General features: G+C 45.3%; 1 protein-coding gene across 3 annotated transcripts in view; it reads left to right on the forward strand.

The window, feature by feature from the left end:
- The window catches only part of LOC116850012, a 241,496-nt gene that overhangs the window by 57,859 nt on the left and 166,110 nt on the right, over positions 1-17,527 (forward strand). Inside the window, exon 1 of one of the 3 annotated variants that reach the window (XM_032827772.1) lies at positions 1,473-1,936. The exons of the other annotated variants lie outside the window; for them this stretch is intronic. Coding sequence (XP_032683663.1) covers positions 1,864-1,936 — 73 coding nt within the window. The 5' untranslated portion in view covers positions 1,473-1,863. Of the gene's footprint in view, positions 1-1,472; positions 1,937-17,527 lie in introns of those variants that run through there. 3 annotated transcript variants of the gene reach the window in all.

A 17,527-nucleotide genomic window follows, 5' to 3' on the forward strand; every position in this document is an offset into this window, starting at 1 on the left:
AGAGAGAGAGAGAGAGAGAGAGAGAGAGAGAGAGAGAGAGAGAGAGAGAGAGAAGGACAAAGAGATAGAGCTGGATCGCGTTATGCAAAGACTCAATTTTTCCCGACTAGCGAATAAAGTAGTGGTCGGGCTCTTTGCGGTCGCGCGGAGTATATCGTCATCATCTGTACCGTCACCTTCGTCGTTATGCGAGCCTCTCCCACGAAATCCCGTTCCTTTAAACGTATGCATGACTCTCGACCGATTCGGGCCTGTTAACATATAAATTGCCGCTTAACGGCGAGACAATCAGTTTCGTGGGAACTCTCAGGAAGGAGGGTGACGACGGAGACGAAGACGGACGACGCCGAGAGGGAGAGTAAACGAGCTAGTAACACCGAAGGACAAAGAAGAGATGTAGATGGAGAAAGCAAACGGCGAGAAGGGTTGATGGGAGACGGAATAACCCCCAAAAGTAACGGGACAAGATCGAGCGCGGGAACGGCGGAAAAGACAGAGCGCGCTTCTGAGCGAGCCGTCCCTCCTGCGAAGGAGGCTGTCGAAGAGACAGAAACGGGGGGGGTAAATAGGTAGGTTGGTAGGTATAGATAGATAGATAGATAGACAGGTAGGTAGGTAAGTAGGTAGGTAGATAGGTAGGTAGGTAGGTTGGTAGGTGGTAGGTAGGTGGGTTGGTGGGTAGGTAGCATTCAATTCAATTTCCTAAGAAACTCTTTAGTGTTTGAGATACAGCCGCCGAAAGGATGCGCGTGAGGTTAGATATGTGGCGGAGATGGTGGGAATGGTCGCGGCGGGGAGGAATGGAAGAGACGGATAAACGGGGCGACCGAAGTGACGGAAGAGAGAGAGAGAGAGAGAGAGAGAGAGGGAGAGAAAGAGAGAGAGGGGGAGAATAGGTGGGATAGAGAGAAATCCGGAGGATGGATGGAAGCGCGATCGTGGCTGCGCGCGAAGAGGAGAAAGAAGAGACACGACACGCCGCGGGAAGGACGAGGGCGAGCGATGGAAAAACTGTAATAGGGAGTGAGTCAGAAGACAACTACAACGATAGGAGGTGGGTGTGTGGGAAGAGGGGGAGGGGAGAACGAGGGAGGGGGGAGGGGGCAGCTGCATAAAAGAGAAAGAAGTTCTCGTGTGAGTGCGGGGCGGGAATAAGAGGGTAAGAGAGGGACGGGGAGGAGGTGGGCGCGCGGGGGAGGGTTTGATACCGCCGAAAGAGAAGGAAGACGGTGAGATAGGACGAGGGGGGAGGGAGGGTCACAGGATACGAGTGAGAGCTGGGGTGGAAGAACCGCGAGATGAACGGAGATGGAGGTACGCGAACAGAGAGAGAGAGAGAGAGGAGGGGAGAGAGAGAGAGAGTGAGAGAGAGACTGACTAACTGACTGGTGGATGGTCAGGGGGCGAAGGGGAATAAGGATTCTGTGCGCGGGCGCGAAGCTGGCGCAAACTCTTCGTGCAGCATCCCTCGTCAGTTGCAAGTCAGGAACTATCGCGGCCGCGTGGCGCCCGTCCGTGTCGCACGGCCCGCCAGTCTTGCCGATTTTCAGCGCGACGATCGACGGATCGACGGATCGAGGACCGTGTCGAACAGACCCGGTGAAACGGTGGTCGCAAGTGAGGATTGCGGGATTTCGCGCGAGTTTCACGTGTCAGCGCGCGACACCCCCGATGTCAGCCCGCGGCGCGACACGTTTCGGCTCGCGCTAGTAGAGTTTGGATGAGTAGCCGCGCGGAAACGGAAGCGCCGCGGTACCGGTAACTCGACGGCGCGGTGGTATTCATGTAGGGGGAAGAAACGTGACTCTCTCGCGCGCGCGGTACACACATTCAGTGACGCACGGGATTTTCCCCGCGACGAAAATGGATAAAGACTTCCGCCTGGAGTACGGAAAAATGCAATGTGCTTTGCTTCACCTGCTGCTGATAGTGGGGGGTAAGTTTCGTGCACGCAGTGCTCTAAGTTCGAAAGGGGGTGAGTTGCTTCCTCCCCGAGTGACTCGATCTAGCGATTTTCGAACTTCATAGGGTGGAGGGGGAAGGAAACGATCGTTCGTGGTGAATCCTCCCGCCGCTGTTTCGTCGTTCTTACGAAAGTAGAGGGCGGCCGTGGGAGGAACGTGTCCCACGCCAGTTTTGGACGATGGGTACTTTGAATAACATTCTATATACAAGAAGAGAAGCTGAAGAGAGTGAGAGAGAGCGCGACAAAGAAAAAGAGAGAGAGAGACAGAGAAAGAGGTCTTTGTCGAAGGTCTCAAAACTCTGTGTGGTTCTATCAGCCACAGTTTAGATTACCGAGTGACGTCGGGACGGAGCAGGGGAGGGTGGGATAATGTCCGCTCCTTCGTATCGCGCCAAGAGGGAGAGACGTAAAACGGTTAAGTTCCCACTAAGTTGGGCCTGCAGTCGTTAAAGGAGTCGTTGGTGCCTTCGACCTACTACGTCTTCGCCGGTTGCCTCGTTCGTTGCTTCATGAAGTTCCGAGATCCGCTGATCCGGAACAGGACGCGGAGTACTTGTGTTCTTGGGCGAACGGGCGGTCGTTTACAGTTGCTCTAAGACAGGCAAGAACGACATCATTACAAGCGAGTTCAGCTTGATTGGATCACGTCGGAATTGTTTCTATTGCGTTCGTTCGGCGATGCACTCGTCGATATTACTACTGCGATTCGTTGCATCCGCGGCGCTCGTGCCAACAGTTCACCATCGTTCAGAGGTGAGCGCGGCGACCGCACTTCTTCCAGACTCGTCGTCGCGGCGGATCGCAGGCGTCTCGGACGTTTCTCTCGCGCACGGCCTGTAAATAACGCTCGACTTATCTCCCTTAAACGGAGTATGAAGTCCCGTGGTACGCACTGCGAACTGGAGGAGACCGTGACGGGGACACTTTGCTCCGATTCGCGGCATTTTTGGACGTGAGCCACCTTCAGCAGGGTGGCTACCATAGATTCACAATTTGGACATAAGCCCTGAGCTAATCAGCGAAAACTTGGTCGAACTAGGTTGAGTGCTACGCAATGTCTATATTCACCGGAAGAAACATTGGCCAAGTGATAGCCAGTTTATATTTAGAGAGGGGATATCTCGAACGAACTTCTCGTCGCTTGCAACGGATATATTTCCTGTCGCGGATATTGGTGCCCACGCTATCCCGCATTCTCATAATCTCGTGTGTCGCAACGGCGAGTGAATCGGAATGGAAAAATCGGTCGGTTTAAAGACAGAAAATCGCGTTTCGGGAAAAGTGTAGCCGCGGTGCGTACGAACAACTGTTTCGCAACAGCTCGCAACATCGAGCGAATTCACGGGACGGATGAGTTGGCCTGAGAGTTTTCAGACACGAGCGATGCACGCAATCCACGACGCGAAATGCGTGATGGGCGGAAACTTCCGAGGGAATTTGAGATATCAAAAAACCAGTTCTGACTTTCACGTTACAAAAAAATAAAAAAAAAAAAAAGAATTGTACGTGTGTACGCGCGCGCACTGCGACTAACTGGTCGGAAAAGCGAGTAAAGTGACTCACATGCCGGTAGTGACTCACATTCGACAACGCGCAATTAGTTTTGCCGCAAACGACTGGGGATCTTTGCGTTTTGAAAATGGAGGCGGAGGGAGACGTGTAAATTTTATAAAAATTGGATATACGATACGTTGCGCAGATCAAGTGCGTACAGCATTGGCGGACAACGCCATTAAAGTGGGAGTAATAAATAGAATCTATTTCTTTTTCTATCGACTGAAACTGTAGTAATACAGACGGCGTCATGGATATCGTGTTAGATCATTTGTTAAAAACATTTGTTAGATCGAGAGTTACTAGATATTCTGGAACAGACACATTCGTTTCTAGAAATGCGTATACCGTGACTACAAATTATCAAAGAAAACGGCAACGATGTTTCAACGGACGGATCTCTGATAGTCTCTTATCACTCGCCTAATTAGAAAATCTCCTAACTCTAATTTTTGGTGAAATTGAAATATCCATTTCGTCCGACTTGTCTCGAGATTCTGCATCATTTGAAAAGGCTTCCTCAATTTCGTCAAGAATTATTGGATTTAGGAGATTTCCTAATTTGTAGCTGAGCGTTATCTCCTTTTGTAACATTGTCCTGAGGTTAGTTTGCCGTGCTGATATGTTCCTGTATTCCATGCGAGGTGAATATAGTTATATATCATAATAATAATAATAACATGTGTATTTAGCAGACGAGCATAAGAGCTGTCCGAGCTGTCAGAGATTCACCCGTTGGAACATCCTTGCCGTGTCCTCGGATAATCTGTAGTTATAGTACACGCATCTCTAGAAACGAATGTGTCTGCTCCAGAATGTCTGGTAACTCCCGATCTAACAGATAAGACATCTATGACGCCGTCTGTACACACCATTGCTGGAAACACGCGTTTCAAGTGCTATTCTGCCTAATTTAGTGTATCAGAAAGAAACGCGGGAAGTTCATGACAAGATCGATCGCTAATATCGCGCGGACCTTATTTTTTTAAGTTCACAAATTCGGAGGGAGTTGTTTGATATGTAAACGAAGAGATACAAAAGAGTCTTGCGAGTGCTTTTAAAGTCACCACACGGTACCTCCTTATCCCTCCAAGAACTCAAAGGGCGGAGCCCGCTGGACATCTCGCGATCCGCAGAAGGCAGCGGAGAGCGAGCTAGTTAATTTCAAATCTCGTTGAGCCTTCATTTGCATCCATTCGCCGTTATTACAAAATTTGTATAAATTTGCTAAAGACATTTGCATGACTAACAGCACGCATCGACGCAGGCGACGAGAGGTGTTCTGCTTGTCGTGTCGTGTTTTCTCTTTTGTCCCGTGAATATTTCGACTGGATCTTGTCAAACGTTAATAACACTATGTTACAAGATTTTACACTTTTGCCATGAAAGATCGTTCTTCAGTAAATCGCGGGTACTGAATATAAATATGAACACGAAGACTGTTTATCACGTGAGGTTTCCGAGAAAACAGGAGTTTAAATCCTCAAGAAATACTTTTTGGCCATTTTCACGCAACGCATGAACCAAACGCGCCAGCAACTTTGAAATGATCTGAAATTGAACCTTCGTCTTCATTTTCAAGAGTCGGAAACTCAAAGTGCAACTTCGTAGAAGCCACTTTCGCAGGGGGATGAAACAATGTCATAAATTTATGCAACAAGATAGCAAAATTATATCTTATATCCAACAAATTTCTGGAGATTTATAATCAGCAACCACAAAAACTTCTTTAGGGCAATTAAGACCCATTGTATCTCTTTGTAACAAAAATGTAGGCAGAATTTCATTCTGCAGGATTTTTTAGTTCTAAGTTGTGCAATTTCAACTCTCTTCAAGGATGATATATCTGACATGTATAAATAAGGTATTTTCTTTCTACAATCTTATTATTTCCTGAGTCTGTCACCAACAGTAATTTATCTAGAAATTTGTTGAGTGTAAACAATATGTTGACTATCTGGTTTATGCGTTATAATTTATAAAAATATGCAAAAACACGTTTTTGGGAGTTTAAATCCCTATTTTTCTCGGAAACCTAACGTGATGAACAATTTCTAAGGTCACATTCATATTCAGCGGACCTGATTTACTAAAGAATAACCCTTCATGACAAAAGTGCAAGAAATTGGTCAAAATACGTGACGTAGCGTAATCAGCTTCGCGAGGTTACTCCGACCGAGGACTTTTCGCAGAAGTCGTGCACGGAAACGTTTCCGCGCGCTCAGCTGGAAAACCACGCTACACACGTACAGCTGTAGACATTTTTGCGTTGTAAAAACCGGTTGTTTCCGATGAGACAGATTCTCTCGACTGAATATTTGCCTTCCGTTGCCGGACCACCGCTTTTCCACACGATTGCGCCATGCCGCGGCAAGGCGGAAGGATACGTGAGAATTCTTCGAGGCGAGAGAGGAACAAGTCGAGATAGAACAAATCGTGGTGAACGTGCGCCGGAATGCAGACATATCCGAGATACACTGTCTCTCTCTCTTTCTTTCTCTCGTCCGTCTTCTTTCTCTCACAATCTTCTCGCAGATACTTTACTTCCGTGACGCACAGCTACCTCGAATGCGTCGCTCTAAACCTACGTTCGCTCTTATTGGAAAAATACCGGAGTGTTGAGTACGTCGATGACATGATTTATTTTCCCGCTGAAGAATCTCGCGGTTCTCTCCCTCTCGCGACGCCGAGATTCTTATACTTAGGGACCTTGAGCCGCTGTTATCCTTTCTCTCTTTTGTGCTTTTTAATGCTCGCAGGTTCTTGCGCTTCCTAAAGACGCGTATTCGCGTCGTCTCTTCCGATCGTGCTTTGATTCGAGCGCGGAGAAATACAATCCCGCGCGCGAAAGAATAGTTTTCTCCGGGAATGTTCTCTTATTTTCATCCGTCAGCGAGGATATTTTCGAAATGAGCGTGTTTGCTTCCGAGAGTGCACCATATTTTCGAATGCTTCTATAAACTCCGTTCACTCCGCGGGCAGTTTCAGGGAGTAAAACGTTTGTTATCTTTCACAACTTTATCTACCGCCGTGTGCCGCTTATTTCCTCTCATACTTTATTACTATTGTTAAACATCATCGGAGCGGGATGTACGGGAAGAAAGTTCGCGCACATTTATATTCCTGCGTGTAACATTATTGACCGAACGAGCGAATCCGTGCGGTTCTCGCGTGGGTGAGGGAGTTAACCTCAAAAGTGCCGCCCAGCAAAGCTTCCCCTTTTACGGGATTCATGCTGATCGCACCAGTGTGTACTTTCGGTATTTATATGAAATAATTCTCAAACAAAAAAGAAAAATAGGAGAAAAGGGGGAATTCAAAAATCGTATCAATTGGGAATAAAGGATAGTTTGTATAAGGAAAAAGTTGGTTTCCCGCATACGTGTGTAAAAGATTGAAGAAGATTTTGGCGCGTGTGTCTGACTCGTAACGGACAACGAGAGATCCTTCCATGAAATAATATAATTAACATCCGTATCAAAGAACTGTGATTTGGCTCTTAATCCTTTGAAGCACAGGAAAATCCTTTGAACCATGAAAATTCGAATTCTAATAAAATATTTATGTCACACATCTAGAATGACAACACAAGAGATCATTTCTTTCGAAATTAATTTTTCTGTTTTCCTACTTTTACAAAATAGGATGGTTTCACGGTGCAATCACCGCGCAACAAAATATTTCCATCACTATGCACAAGCTGATCGGTGATTTTGTCGCGACATCAATATATCTGAAGCTACGATTTGGTTCTAATAGGTGATCTCAGAGTGCCCAAAGGATTAGATCCATTCTCTATACTTTGATTGATCTCAAGAGAGTCTTTATTTATACTTAGTTTAACATAGGCGTTCAAAGAAAGAATAGTTTACATTTATGTTCATCATGGCTTATAAGCAGCCTATACAACACGACGTCTAAAATCAGGACATAAGACGTCTTAAAGACGTCTAAAAGACGTCTTAAAGACGTTTCTTAGATGTCGGAATATAAGACGTCTCTAAGACGTCTTTAAGACGTCTTTAAGACGTCTTTAAGACGTCTTATGTCCCGATTTTAGACGCGTTGTGTGGGATTGTTGTAGTGAGGAATGCTGTCGACGTCTGACCGAATTAGTAGGGCGTCCCGCCCGGAATGTGGAAAGAGTTCAACTATTCCAGGCTCGACTCTTGGCTATTTTTCGCAACATTAATAAAAAAAACCAATTGATAAGTCAGTTATTTGAGAAAATGGGAAAAGGGAGAATTTCAAGACCATATTAATTGGGAATAAAGGATACAATTTGTACGAGGAAGGTTGGTTCTCCGCGTACGTGTGTGAAAGGCTGAAGAAGATTTCGGCGCGTGCGTCTGACTCGAAACAGACAACGAGAAATCCTCCCGTGAAGTAATATAATTGGCAGTCGTACCAAAGAACCGCGACTTGGCTCTCAAGGTCCATTCTCTGTACACTTTGAAAAAAGAAGAATGCTTCCAACATAGGCGCGAATTCACGTCACGGAGGGCCTTAGTAAAATTAATCGCCGTCGGTAAACTGCGGCACATCGATCCATTTTCCGATATAAAATTTGTTAATTGCTCCACAAATATCGAGTGTTTCTCATCGGTCATAAGCGACCAAACTATTTGCCCAATGTTATCTCTCTAGTGTAAATTTTTAAAGCTCCGTTCTCGCGCCCGTCGTACGTTCATTGACGCGGCGTTACGCAAGCACGTATTACACAATTTAAGTCAGTGCGGTAAACGCGCGCGACATTTCCAACCGTGCCGTCTCCTGCCCCGTATTAATCTTTAGTTATTGTCGAGCTTGCATCTCGCGACATTATCAACGGGATACCGTTAATGATAATTAGCGAGAACGTGGCTGCACGTGTAATGACGACACGATAAATCCAATGTGAATCATCCGCTGGATGATTCGATATAACATTTCGACCGCGCATCTCCCATGAAAATTTCACAAAAACACGAGCGCATGTCCGAGCCGACTGCACGCTGCAATTAATATTTAATAAATTTCCCATCTTATGCTTTTCTCTTGCCCTGTCCTCCCCTCCTTCTCCCGCGATATCTCACTCTTTCGGCATTTTCCAAGCAAAATACTGTAATGGTAATAACATCCGTTCTTTCGGCCTTTCCGCAGCGGACGTAATTCATTTCCGTATAAAAGCAACGCTGAAAGAAAAGCCCTTTAAGAGTCCCCGTCCTTGATATTTTTTTTCCGACACTGTAAATTTTAATTTGTTAATTGCGCTTCTTTCTTAATTTACTAGCTTCTGTGTCAGTCAGCTTCCTTGTTATTAGAGCTGCTCCCAAGGAAAACACGGTGAAGCGGCACAACGAGACATTAATAATCTCTCTCGTTCGTTCATATTGAAATTTATAGCCGCTTCTGAATCGCCATAAGCGTAAAAGCGCGCTTGCAGGGGAAAAGGGGGAGGGGGAGGGGAAGGGGAAGGTAGCAAGGAAGGCGGGCGGGAAAGGAACATCTTTATTGATCGCGAATCGACACTCTCTCTCTCTCTCTCGCGTACGCCTCCCCCATTCATAATTATCACATCTGTTGCGAGTTAAGCGCCGATGCCTTAACGCAAAGCTCGAATTCGGCCGGACATTACTTCTAATTGCCTTATCAAATTAAGCTCTTTCTTTCGTACCGCTGCTCGCGCAGCAACAACTACAGTTTTGGAGCTACAGAAACGCTACTCTCTCGCCCGCGCGGATCAAATTTTGACCAATTACTTCTGCCAACGTCGCTTTTATCGTTTACGACCGACACTAATGAACGTAAACTTTGAGGCGGTTGTTATTCGACACGGGCTTAGTCTTCGTTAGCTGAAACTCCACGCCGTCCACATTCTACATTTATATAATAAACACAGAACTTGTATTATTCTCGCCCTCTCTCTCTCTCTCTCTCTCTCTCTCTCTCTCTCTTCCCGCTCTCCCTCTCTCGCGCGCACAATGCAGTGTCATGTTCGTTAAATTATCGTGCGATCGTTCGCTCTTTGGTGAATTTAATTTTAGCGTCGCGGCCTGAGGGTACGTTGAGAACGAGATTGGACGAGACGGCGGAAAAAATCTCATTGAGAAAAGCGAGGCACCTAATCCGCGTAGCATTACCGGTTCGATAATGATCCAGCGAGCCAAACATCTTATTCACTCGAGCTCCGGCTCGTCGGGAGACGTCTCTATTCTGATTTCCTCGACCGTCTCGAGCAGGCTACAATCCGCGGCAGACAGGCCGAAAGACTTCCCCGAGACGTGGCATTGAAAATGTACCTTCCTATCACCCTGTCTTCTTCTCTGCTCCTCTCTTTCTTCTTCCTCTTCCTTCTCCTTCTCGTCTTCCTCCTTCTCTCCCACTTTTTTTCGTCTTTACCCCTGAAATCGGAATGCAAAGGATGCAGAAATGAAGAGGGTACTTCCGTCCACAATTCGAAGACCTCATCGCCTTCAGACTCGGCCCGATTGTTCTGTCTTCGTCTCGTCATGGCAGTCGTTCTCCTTTGTTCCTCGAGTTTCTCGTTGCTCCTGTCGCAGCCGGAACGGAGAGAAAAGGAATTCTCCCCGAGCAAGTCCTGGCGGACGCTCATCCTTGTCGGATATTACTTTTATTCTGTTTCGAGCCTCGTCGCTGCCCGTCGAGCGGACCATGTCCCTGCTCGAGCATCCTTTCATCTTCGAGTCGTTTTGTATCATCGCGATTGTATCGCCCGGCTGTACGTGATCAGAATCGTTCCGAATCTCCACGGTACCGCGCACGACGGTGTCCTCTCCCGTGGAGTACAATTTCCCGACAAGAACGAGCCGCGTACCTCTCCTTGTGCCATCAGCGTAAAGTTAGTCACCGCCGTGAATTGAGAAACACGGCGCATTGCGCGCGCTGATTTTCAATTTGAGGACTCGCGATACAAAGCCACTCTCGCGAGCACCCCGCGGCGATTCCAACGCGAACAACTTCGCTGGCACCTTGGAGATTATAAGGTGCATTAAGTGCATCTTCGACACCTCGGCGAAAAATTGTCTTGCGACTACAAGACAAGCTGTGCCTCCTCGACGGAGAAACGTGAATACACACTCGTGGAAAGTATACCAGGTCTGTAAATATGAAACCGGAATTTTCCCATAAATGGCCCTAGCTGTCAATGTAGTTACCGTCAAACCGCGTCATTGGCGCCATTTCGTTGTTGACATCTCTGACAAAGATTTTCAACTCACAACAATACAAGTTTCATACAACAGTATAGTTTGTAATAGCGTTGAACATGTCGAATTTTGTGCCTGGAAACAATTTGCGGACAGCATTGATTTTCTGTTACCATTTGAAGAAAATTGCTGCAGAATCGCATCGAATGCTTGTCAAAGCTTACGGTGAGCATGCTCTTGGTAAATCACAGTGCTTTGAGTGGTTTAAAAAATTCAAAAGTGGCGATTTTGACGTGAGAAACGAAGAACGTGGAAAACCACCGAAAAAGTTTGAAGACAGCGAATTGCAAGCATTGTTGGATGAGGATGACACTCAAACGCAACAACAACTCGCGGATCAATTAAATGTGACACGAGAAGCCGTCTCCATACGTTTGAAAGCCATGGGAAAGATTTAGAAGATGGGAAAATGGGTTCCACATAAACTAAATGAAAGACAGCAAGAAAACCGAAAAACCACTTGCGAAATGCTGCTCGCCAGGTACAAAAGAAAGTCATTTCTCCATCGAATTGTGACTGGCGGTGAAAAGTGGATATATTTTGAGAATCCTAAGCGTAAAAAATCATGGGTAACTCCAGGCGAACCATCGACATCGACTGCAAGGCCAAATCGCTATGGACGGAAGACAATGCTCTGTGTTTGGTGGGATCAGAAGGGTGTGATCTATTATGAGCTGCTAAAACCTGGCCAAACCGTTAATACTGAACGCTACCGACAACAAATGATCGATTTGAATCAAGCTTTGCGTGAAAAACGACCAGAATATAAAAAAAGGCAACACAAAGTGATTTTGCTTCATGATAATGCACCATCACACACAGCAAAACTGGTCAAGGAAACGATTGAGGCGTTTAGTTGGGAAATACTTTCGCATGCGACTTACTCACCAGACTTGGCTCCGTCCGATTACTATTTATTTGCATCGATGGGACACGCACTTGCTAAGCAGCGCTTCACTTCTTACGAAAATGTACGAAAATGGCTCGATGACTGGTTTGCCTCAAAAGAGCAACAGTTTTTTTGGCGTGGCATCCACAAATTGTCAGACAGGTGGGAAAAATGTATAGCTAGCGATGGGCAATACTTCGAATAAAATATTTTTTATCATTTTCATACAATAAACGTGTATTTTCTATACAAAAATTCCGGTTTCATATTTACATACCTGGTATTGTATTGGTCGTATAAAGACCTGTGCAACGAGAAATTAGCAAGAGCGCAATTCATTTATGTCGATTTTGCCACCGCTCATTCACTTAACTTAGCGAGTAAATCTCGACGTATCGCGCGCCACTTAACGTTTAATCACGTCAAATTACGCTCGTGGATCGCGCGACGCTCCTAATCGCTCCGGAATTAGATCGACGCGCGCGAAGATTTATCTTACCGCGCCGCGATCGGCCAAGCGGCGCTGGAACGCCCAGGGTCGCGGGATCAGAACGGGCGGGAGAAAAACAAGGATTGAAAGTCGATCGAAAAGGGCGAGCGCTTCCGGATGTAATTCCGCAAATACGTTCCGGTTTCCGCTCGGGCGGAAACACGAGCGCCGCCGAGTCATCCATGTGAAATTCGTCCGGGCCGGTCACGCGCCATGTGTGGTCAACGACGGCGCCTTTTTGCGGCTCGCGGAGCCAGAAAATGACAGCGCGTGCGCCACGTTTCTTTTTACGGTCTGGAAAAGGGCCTCGCGCGACGATGCCACCGCAGCCTGCCATCCGGGGGGATAATTCCATCAGCAGCGACGAAAGGACCGTTTAAAGAGCGCCGTCCTCTTAAGCCCCGTCTATATAGTTGCTGCGCAGGCCGTGTATCCTGCCGCGGAGACGTGCAGGGTACGCGAAACGCAAGTTCGCGAATCACGGGACGTGAGTCTACATTGAACGTGAAAGTGCTACGCAACATGTGAGAGAAGTTAGATTTGTGTTTGTCGACTCCTGCGAAATTACTTTTCATTGTAGCGTGCTAACGTAATGAATTGGTGTGTCGCTCTGAAGATTAATATGCACTTGCGCTCATATTTAACAATGTAACAGGCATACTTATTGACTACGAAATAAGTTCGATCTGTTACGAAGACAATAACTTCGCAGTCTTTTCGAAGTTTTATCCTCTGTGATCGATTAATGCAAACAGCCGCAGAAAATTTGAGTTGAATCAACTCGTAATGTGAAGTCGCCGTTGTCTTGCGTGAGCTGATACGTTATCTTGTGTTTGCGTTAACAACCTGCGTCTTGCGTTTTGCGAGCTAAGTGGAACGCGATGCTTAAGTGCTTTCTATATAGTTTGCAGGTTGCAGGATGCAGGCTGCAGACGCGCAGGATATGCAAAACGCATTTACAGAAAATTGAATCAATCAGTGTGTGTTGCATGAACTGATACATCATCTTGCGTTTGCGACCTGCGTCTTATGTTCTTCGAATTATGTAGAACGCGATGTTTTAAGTCCTTTCTATGTAGTTCGCAGGCCGCAGAATGGAGGTCACAGACGCGGAGAATACGCAAAACGTGCTAGCAAAAAGCTCGAGTTGAATCAATTAGTGTGCCTTGTCGATACGTCATCTTGGGTCTGCGTTTACGACTTGCGTCTTGCGTTCTGCAAGCTATGTAGATGGAATTTTAGACTGATTCTACATTAGTTGCAAATCGCAAGGTCGCAAGAAAATTGACCAATCACAGTTAATTTTTCTTTGGTCGCGAGAAGAATGATCAATTGGTCAATTTTCTTGCAACCTTGCGATTTGCAACTAATGTAGAACCGGCCTTAAGCCTCGTCTATATAGCTCGCAGACTGTAGAATGCAGGCTGCAAACGCGCGGGATACGCAAAACGCACTCATAAAAAGCTCGAGTTGAATCAATCAGTGTACTTTGCGTGAGCTGATACGTCATCTTTCGCGACATGCGTTTTGCGTTCTACGAGCTATAATTGATACTTCAACTCTCGTCTACATAACTCGCAGAACGCGAGATACAGATCATAAACGCGGACGCAAGATGATGTATTCGCATTCAACCTTCACACGATGAGGTGATTCAATTCAAACTTTCTGTGAATGCGGTTGCCTCTGCGGTTGCATCTTGCTTGCGTTAACTAATCACAGAGGAAAAAACTTCGAAGAGAGTGTGAAGTCGTTGTTTTTTTAACCAAAACGAACCAAGTATATTCTGTGGTTAGTAAGTTTGCCTGTTACATTGATAAATTTTAGCGCATGTATATATTGGATTTCTAAAAGAGCAAGTAATTACGTTAGTATACTACAATGAAAAGTAATTTCGAAGGGATTATAGGTACAAATATATCCTCTTATGTACGTGTACTACATTTGCGTTCAATGTAGACATTCATTTCGCGACGTGATTTGCGAACTGCGAGTACGTAACCTGCATATCCTGTGCGTCTGCGGCTTGCGAGCTATACATGTGGTTTTAAGCCCCGTCTACGTAGTCAGCGAGACACAAAACGTAGGCCGCATACGTGCAGGATACGACACACTCGCAGAAAGCTCGAATCAATCTGTGTACTTTACGTGAATCGATACGTTATCTTGCGTCCGCACGTTTGCGAACTGCGTCTTGCGTTCTGCGAGTAAAGACCCGTCTACATAGGCCGCAACACGCAAAACGCAGTTCGCAACCGCGCACATATCCAACTTCAACCTTCTGCGTTTTCCCTGCAAACGCAGAGAAAACGCAGAAAGTTGAAGTTGGATGTGTGCGCGATTGCGAACTGCGTTTTGCGTGTTGCGGCCTATGTAGACGGGCCTTAAAAGCCCCATCTACACGAGACGCAAAACGCAGATTGCAGGTCGCGATAGCCAATCAGAACAGTGAGAGACCACTGACGCTTGCGACCTGCGACTTGCGTCCTGTGTCTTAAGCCCCATCTATATAAGACGCAGAACGCGGGTCGCAGGTCTCAAGAAACAAACGCGCATTAAGGCAAAAATCTTATGGTTCAGCGTTTGTTTCTTGCGACCTGCGACCTGCGACCAGCGCTCTGCGTTTTATGTAGATGGAGCTTTATATAAATCGGGTTTTATTATGTAGATGGTGCGCGCGCGCGCATGCCCGGATGTCGCGCGCCACGCACCGCCTTAACCGCGAAACTGAATTATTGTCGGTGTCCTGCAGCCCGTTAATCGCCCGTCATTCCTCGCCATTTCCGCGTACGTCACATTTCGCGGGGACTGTGCGCGTCCGGCCGATTTAATTGTTTTCGCGATCACAAACGGCCGCATCGACGGCTACGCAAATTCGGTCGGATTAATCGAATTGAGTCACGCCGGATTTATAGCTAATTGGAGCGTGCCGCGCTGTTTCAATAGGCGACTGTAAAATTCTGATAGCGTAATTACGAGCGATTCCGCCGATTCGCGTTTTCGGATCCGAATTACGACGGCGGCCCGTACCAGCGTGTCAAAGAGATACAATTTTGGGCGCGCGCACTTTGACAAACCGGCGATCCATGTTCTCATTCGACAAAGTGTTATGCATTATAAACAACCGTGTGTTTATTCGATAGCCCCGGCGGACGTTGCGCTGAAAATCGACTGTTAGGCTCGAGTTGAGGAGGTTGTGAGCCAAAACGTTTGTTTGTTAGGAATTCATTGAAACTTACGCTACGTAAAAATTGACATATTATCTAGCTGCTCGTGCAGCGATTAAATTAAAACTGGATTATCCATTCGACAACATTTCGAACTAAAGTCGGCACTTTTTATACGTGTTCCTTGAAGTTGGCGTGCTATTCCTAATTTCTTTTAAACTACATTTTTAATCTCTGTTCTTTTAATTTATTTTAAACTAAAATAAGAGTTTTAATGAAAAACTCCTATGATATTAAAGACTAATATTACCAGCATTATATATAAATTTCAGGACAATTGATCGTTTTATTTTTAGAAAAGACTTTAGGTTAGTTAAAATTAAATTAGGAAAGTTGATAATTTATAATATGTATATAATATGCTTGATACACACACACACACACACACACACACGCGCACGCACACGCGCGCGCGCACACACACACACACATATATATATACATTCTGTCAAGAAAGTACCGGGAATTGTTAAATAAAACACACATATTTCATTTATTCATCAAAATTTATTGGGTCGCCTTCAAAGTAGGCTCCATTTGAAGCAACGCCATCGTTTTTTCCAATCTTCGAAACATTTCTTTTAGGCGCTTTCCGGGATGGCCTTCAGTTCACGCGTCGATTTTTGTTTGATGGCTTCAATCGACTCAAAACGGGTACCCCGGAGCGGCAATTTCAGTTTTGGGAAGAGGAAGAAGTCACACGGTGCCAAATCTGGTGAATACGGTGGTTGTTCAAGTACATTTCTTGAGTTTTTAGCGAGAAAATCAGTCACAATCGTAGCTCGGTGAGACGGCGCATTCAGGTCTTTTAGAACGAGTCTTGCGGCGACGCGTCTCATGCCCAAATTATCGACCAAAATCGAACGAACAGACTCATGGGACATGTTAAGTTCGTGTGCTTACCTCTCTTAAGCTGAAATGACGGTTTTCGAGTACAATTTCCTTCACTTTTTCGATGTTATCTTCGATCAAACTTGTCGACGGGCGTCCAGAACGAAGCAAGTCTTCGACGACTTCTCGACCTTCCTTGAAGGCTTTGTACCACTCATATGCACGGGTTTTTGATAGTACTGAATCACTATAAGCCTTCTGCAACATCTTTAATGTATCAGTACACGAAATTTCGTTCGCGACACAAAATTTGAGACACATTCTTTGCTCAATATTTTCACTCATTGTAAAAATCGGCACGCACTACTGACATCGACTGACTTAACCAGCTGTTGTAAACACACTGGTTGACAGATTCCACTCTAACTTGGCATCATAATTAAGGACAGTTGTACCAACCTGGGAAAAAAATTTTTTATACCTTCGACTAGCGCGGGCAGTTTAAATCGACAATTCCCGATACGTTTTTGACAGAATGTATATCAAGTATATTATAGGGTGTCCCAGAATCTCCTTCACAATTTTTGTGGAGACGTAAAATGGATTAAGGTAAATAGAAAAGTTCCATACCGTTTTGCGATATTCGCAGTAAATCACGAGATATTAACTAAAGAAGATAGGCAAATAGTTACGCGCAATATGGTAGATAAGCTATAGTGATGTCGTTTGTCTTTGTATACTTATACATTAGATCAAACTGCATAAAAAAGTGCTCTACACACACAAGGTGTGTGTATATATATGTGTGGTGTGTGTATGTGTGTGTATGTTGTGTAATATACACACACATATACATCACACATATACATATATATTAATCTTAATTTTGTCTCAAATTAACATTTATTACTTAGCCAATGAAATAAGTGTGTAGAAGTGTACAGAGACACAATTTTATTCGATAAATAGTAAGTTTGTGAATGGTCCCCTTGATGACGAAGATACTATACCAAACATTTCTTACAACCTCCTTATATTAGGTGGTAAACTTAGTTCCTGCGGCTCACAGTTAGATGACGTTAGTTGTAGGTGTAATTTATTTTGACATCTGAAACTGGCTGCATTTTAGAGGTTAGACATTTGTCAATAAAATTCAGTACGAAGAGATTCATTTAAGCGAGCAGTGCTATTTTTTCTTTTAATTAAATATGGAACGTGATATGTTGTTTTTTCGACATGTGCTGCTTCATTACTTTGACTTGAAAAAAACTGCAGCTGCAGCTCATAAATTGCTTTTCGAAGCTTATGGCAATTATGCTCCATCGGAAAGAACATGCCAAGTATGGTTTCAGCGATTTAAGA

The sequence above is a fragment of the Odontomachus brunneus genome, unplaced genomic scaffold (genome assembly GCF_010583005.1).
Source record: "Odontomachus brunneus isolate Ranch 3 - 2012 unplaced genomic scaffold, Obru_v1 Obru_scaffold_131, whole genome shotgun sequence".
NCBI classification, from domain to species: domain Eukaryota; kingdom Metazoa; phylum Arthropoda; class Insecta; order Hymenoptera; family Formicidae; genus Odontomachus; species Odontomachus brunneus.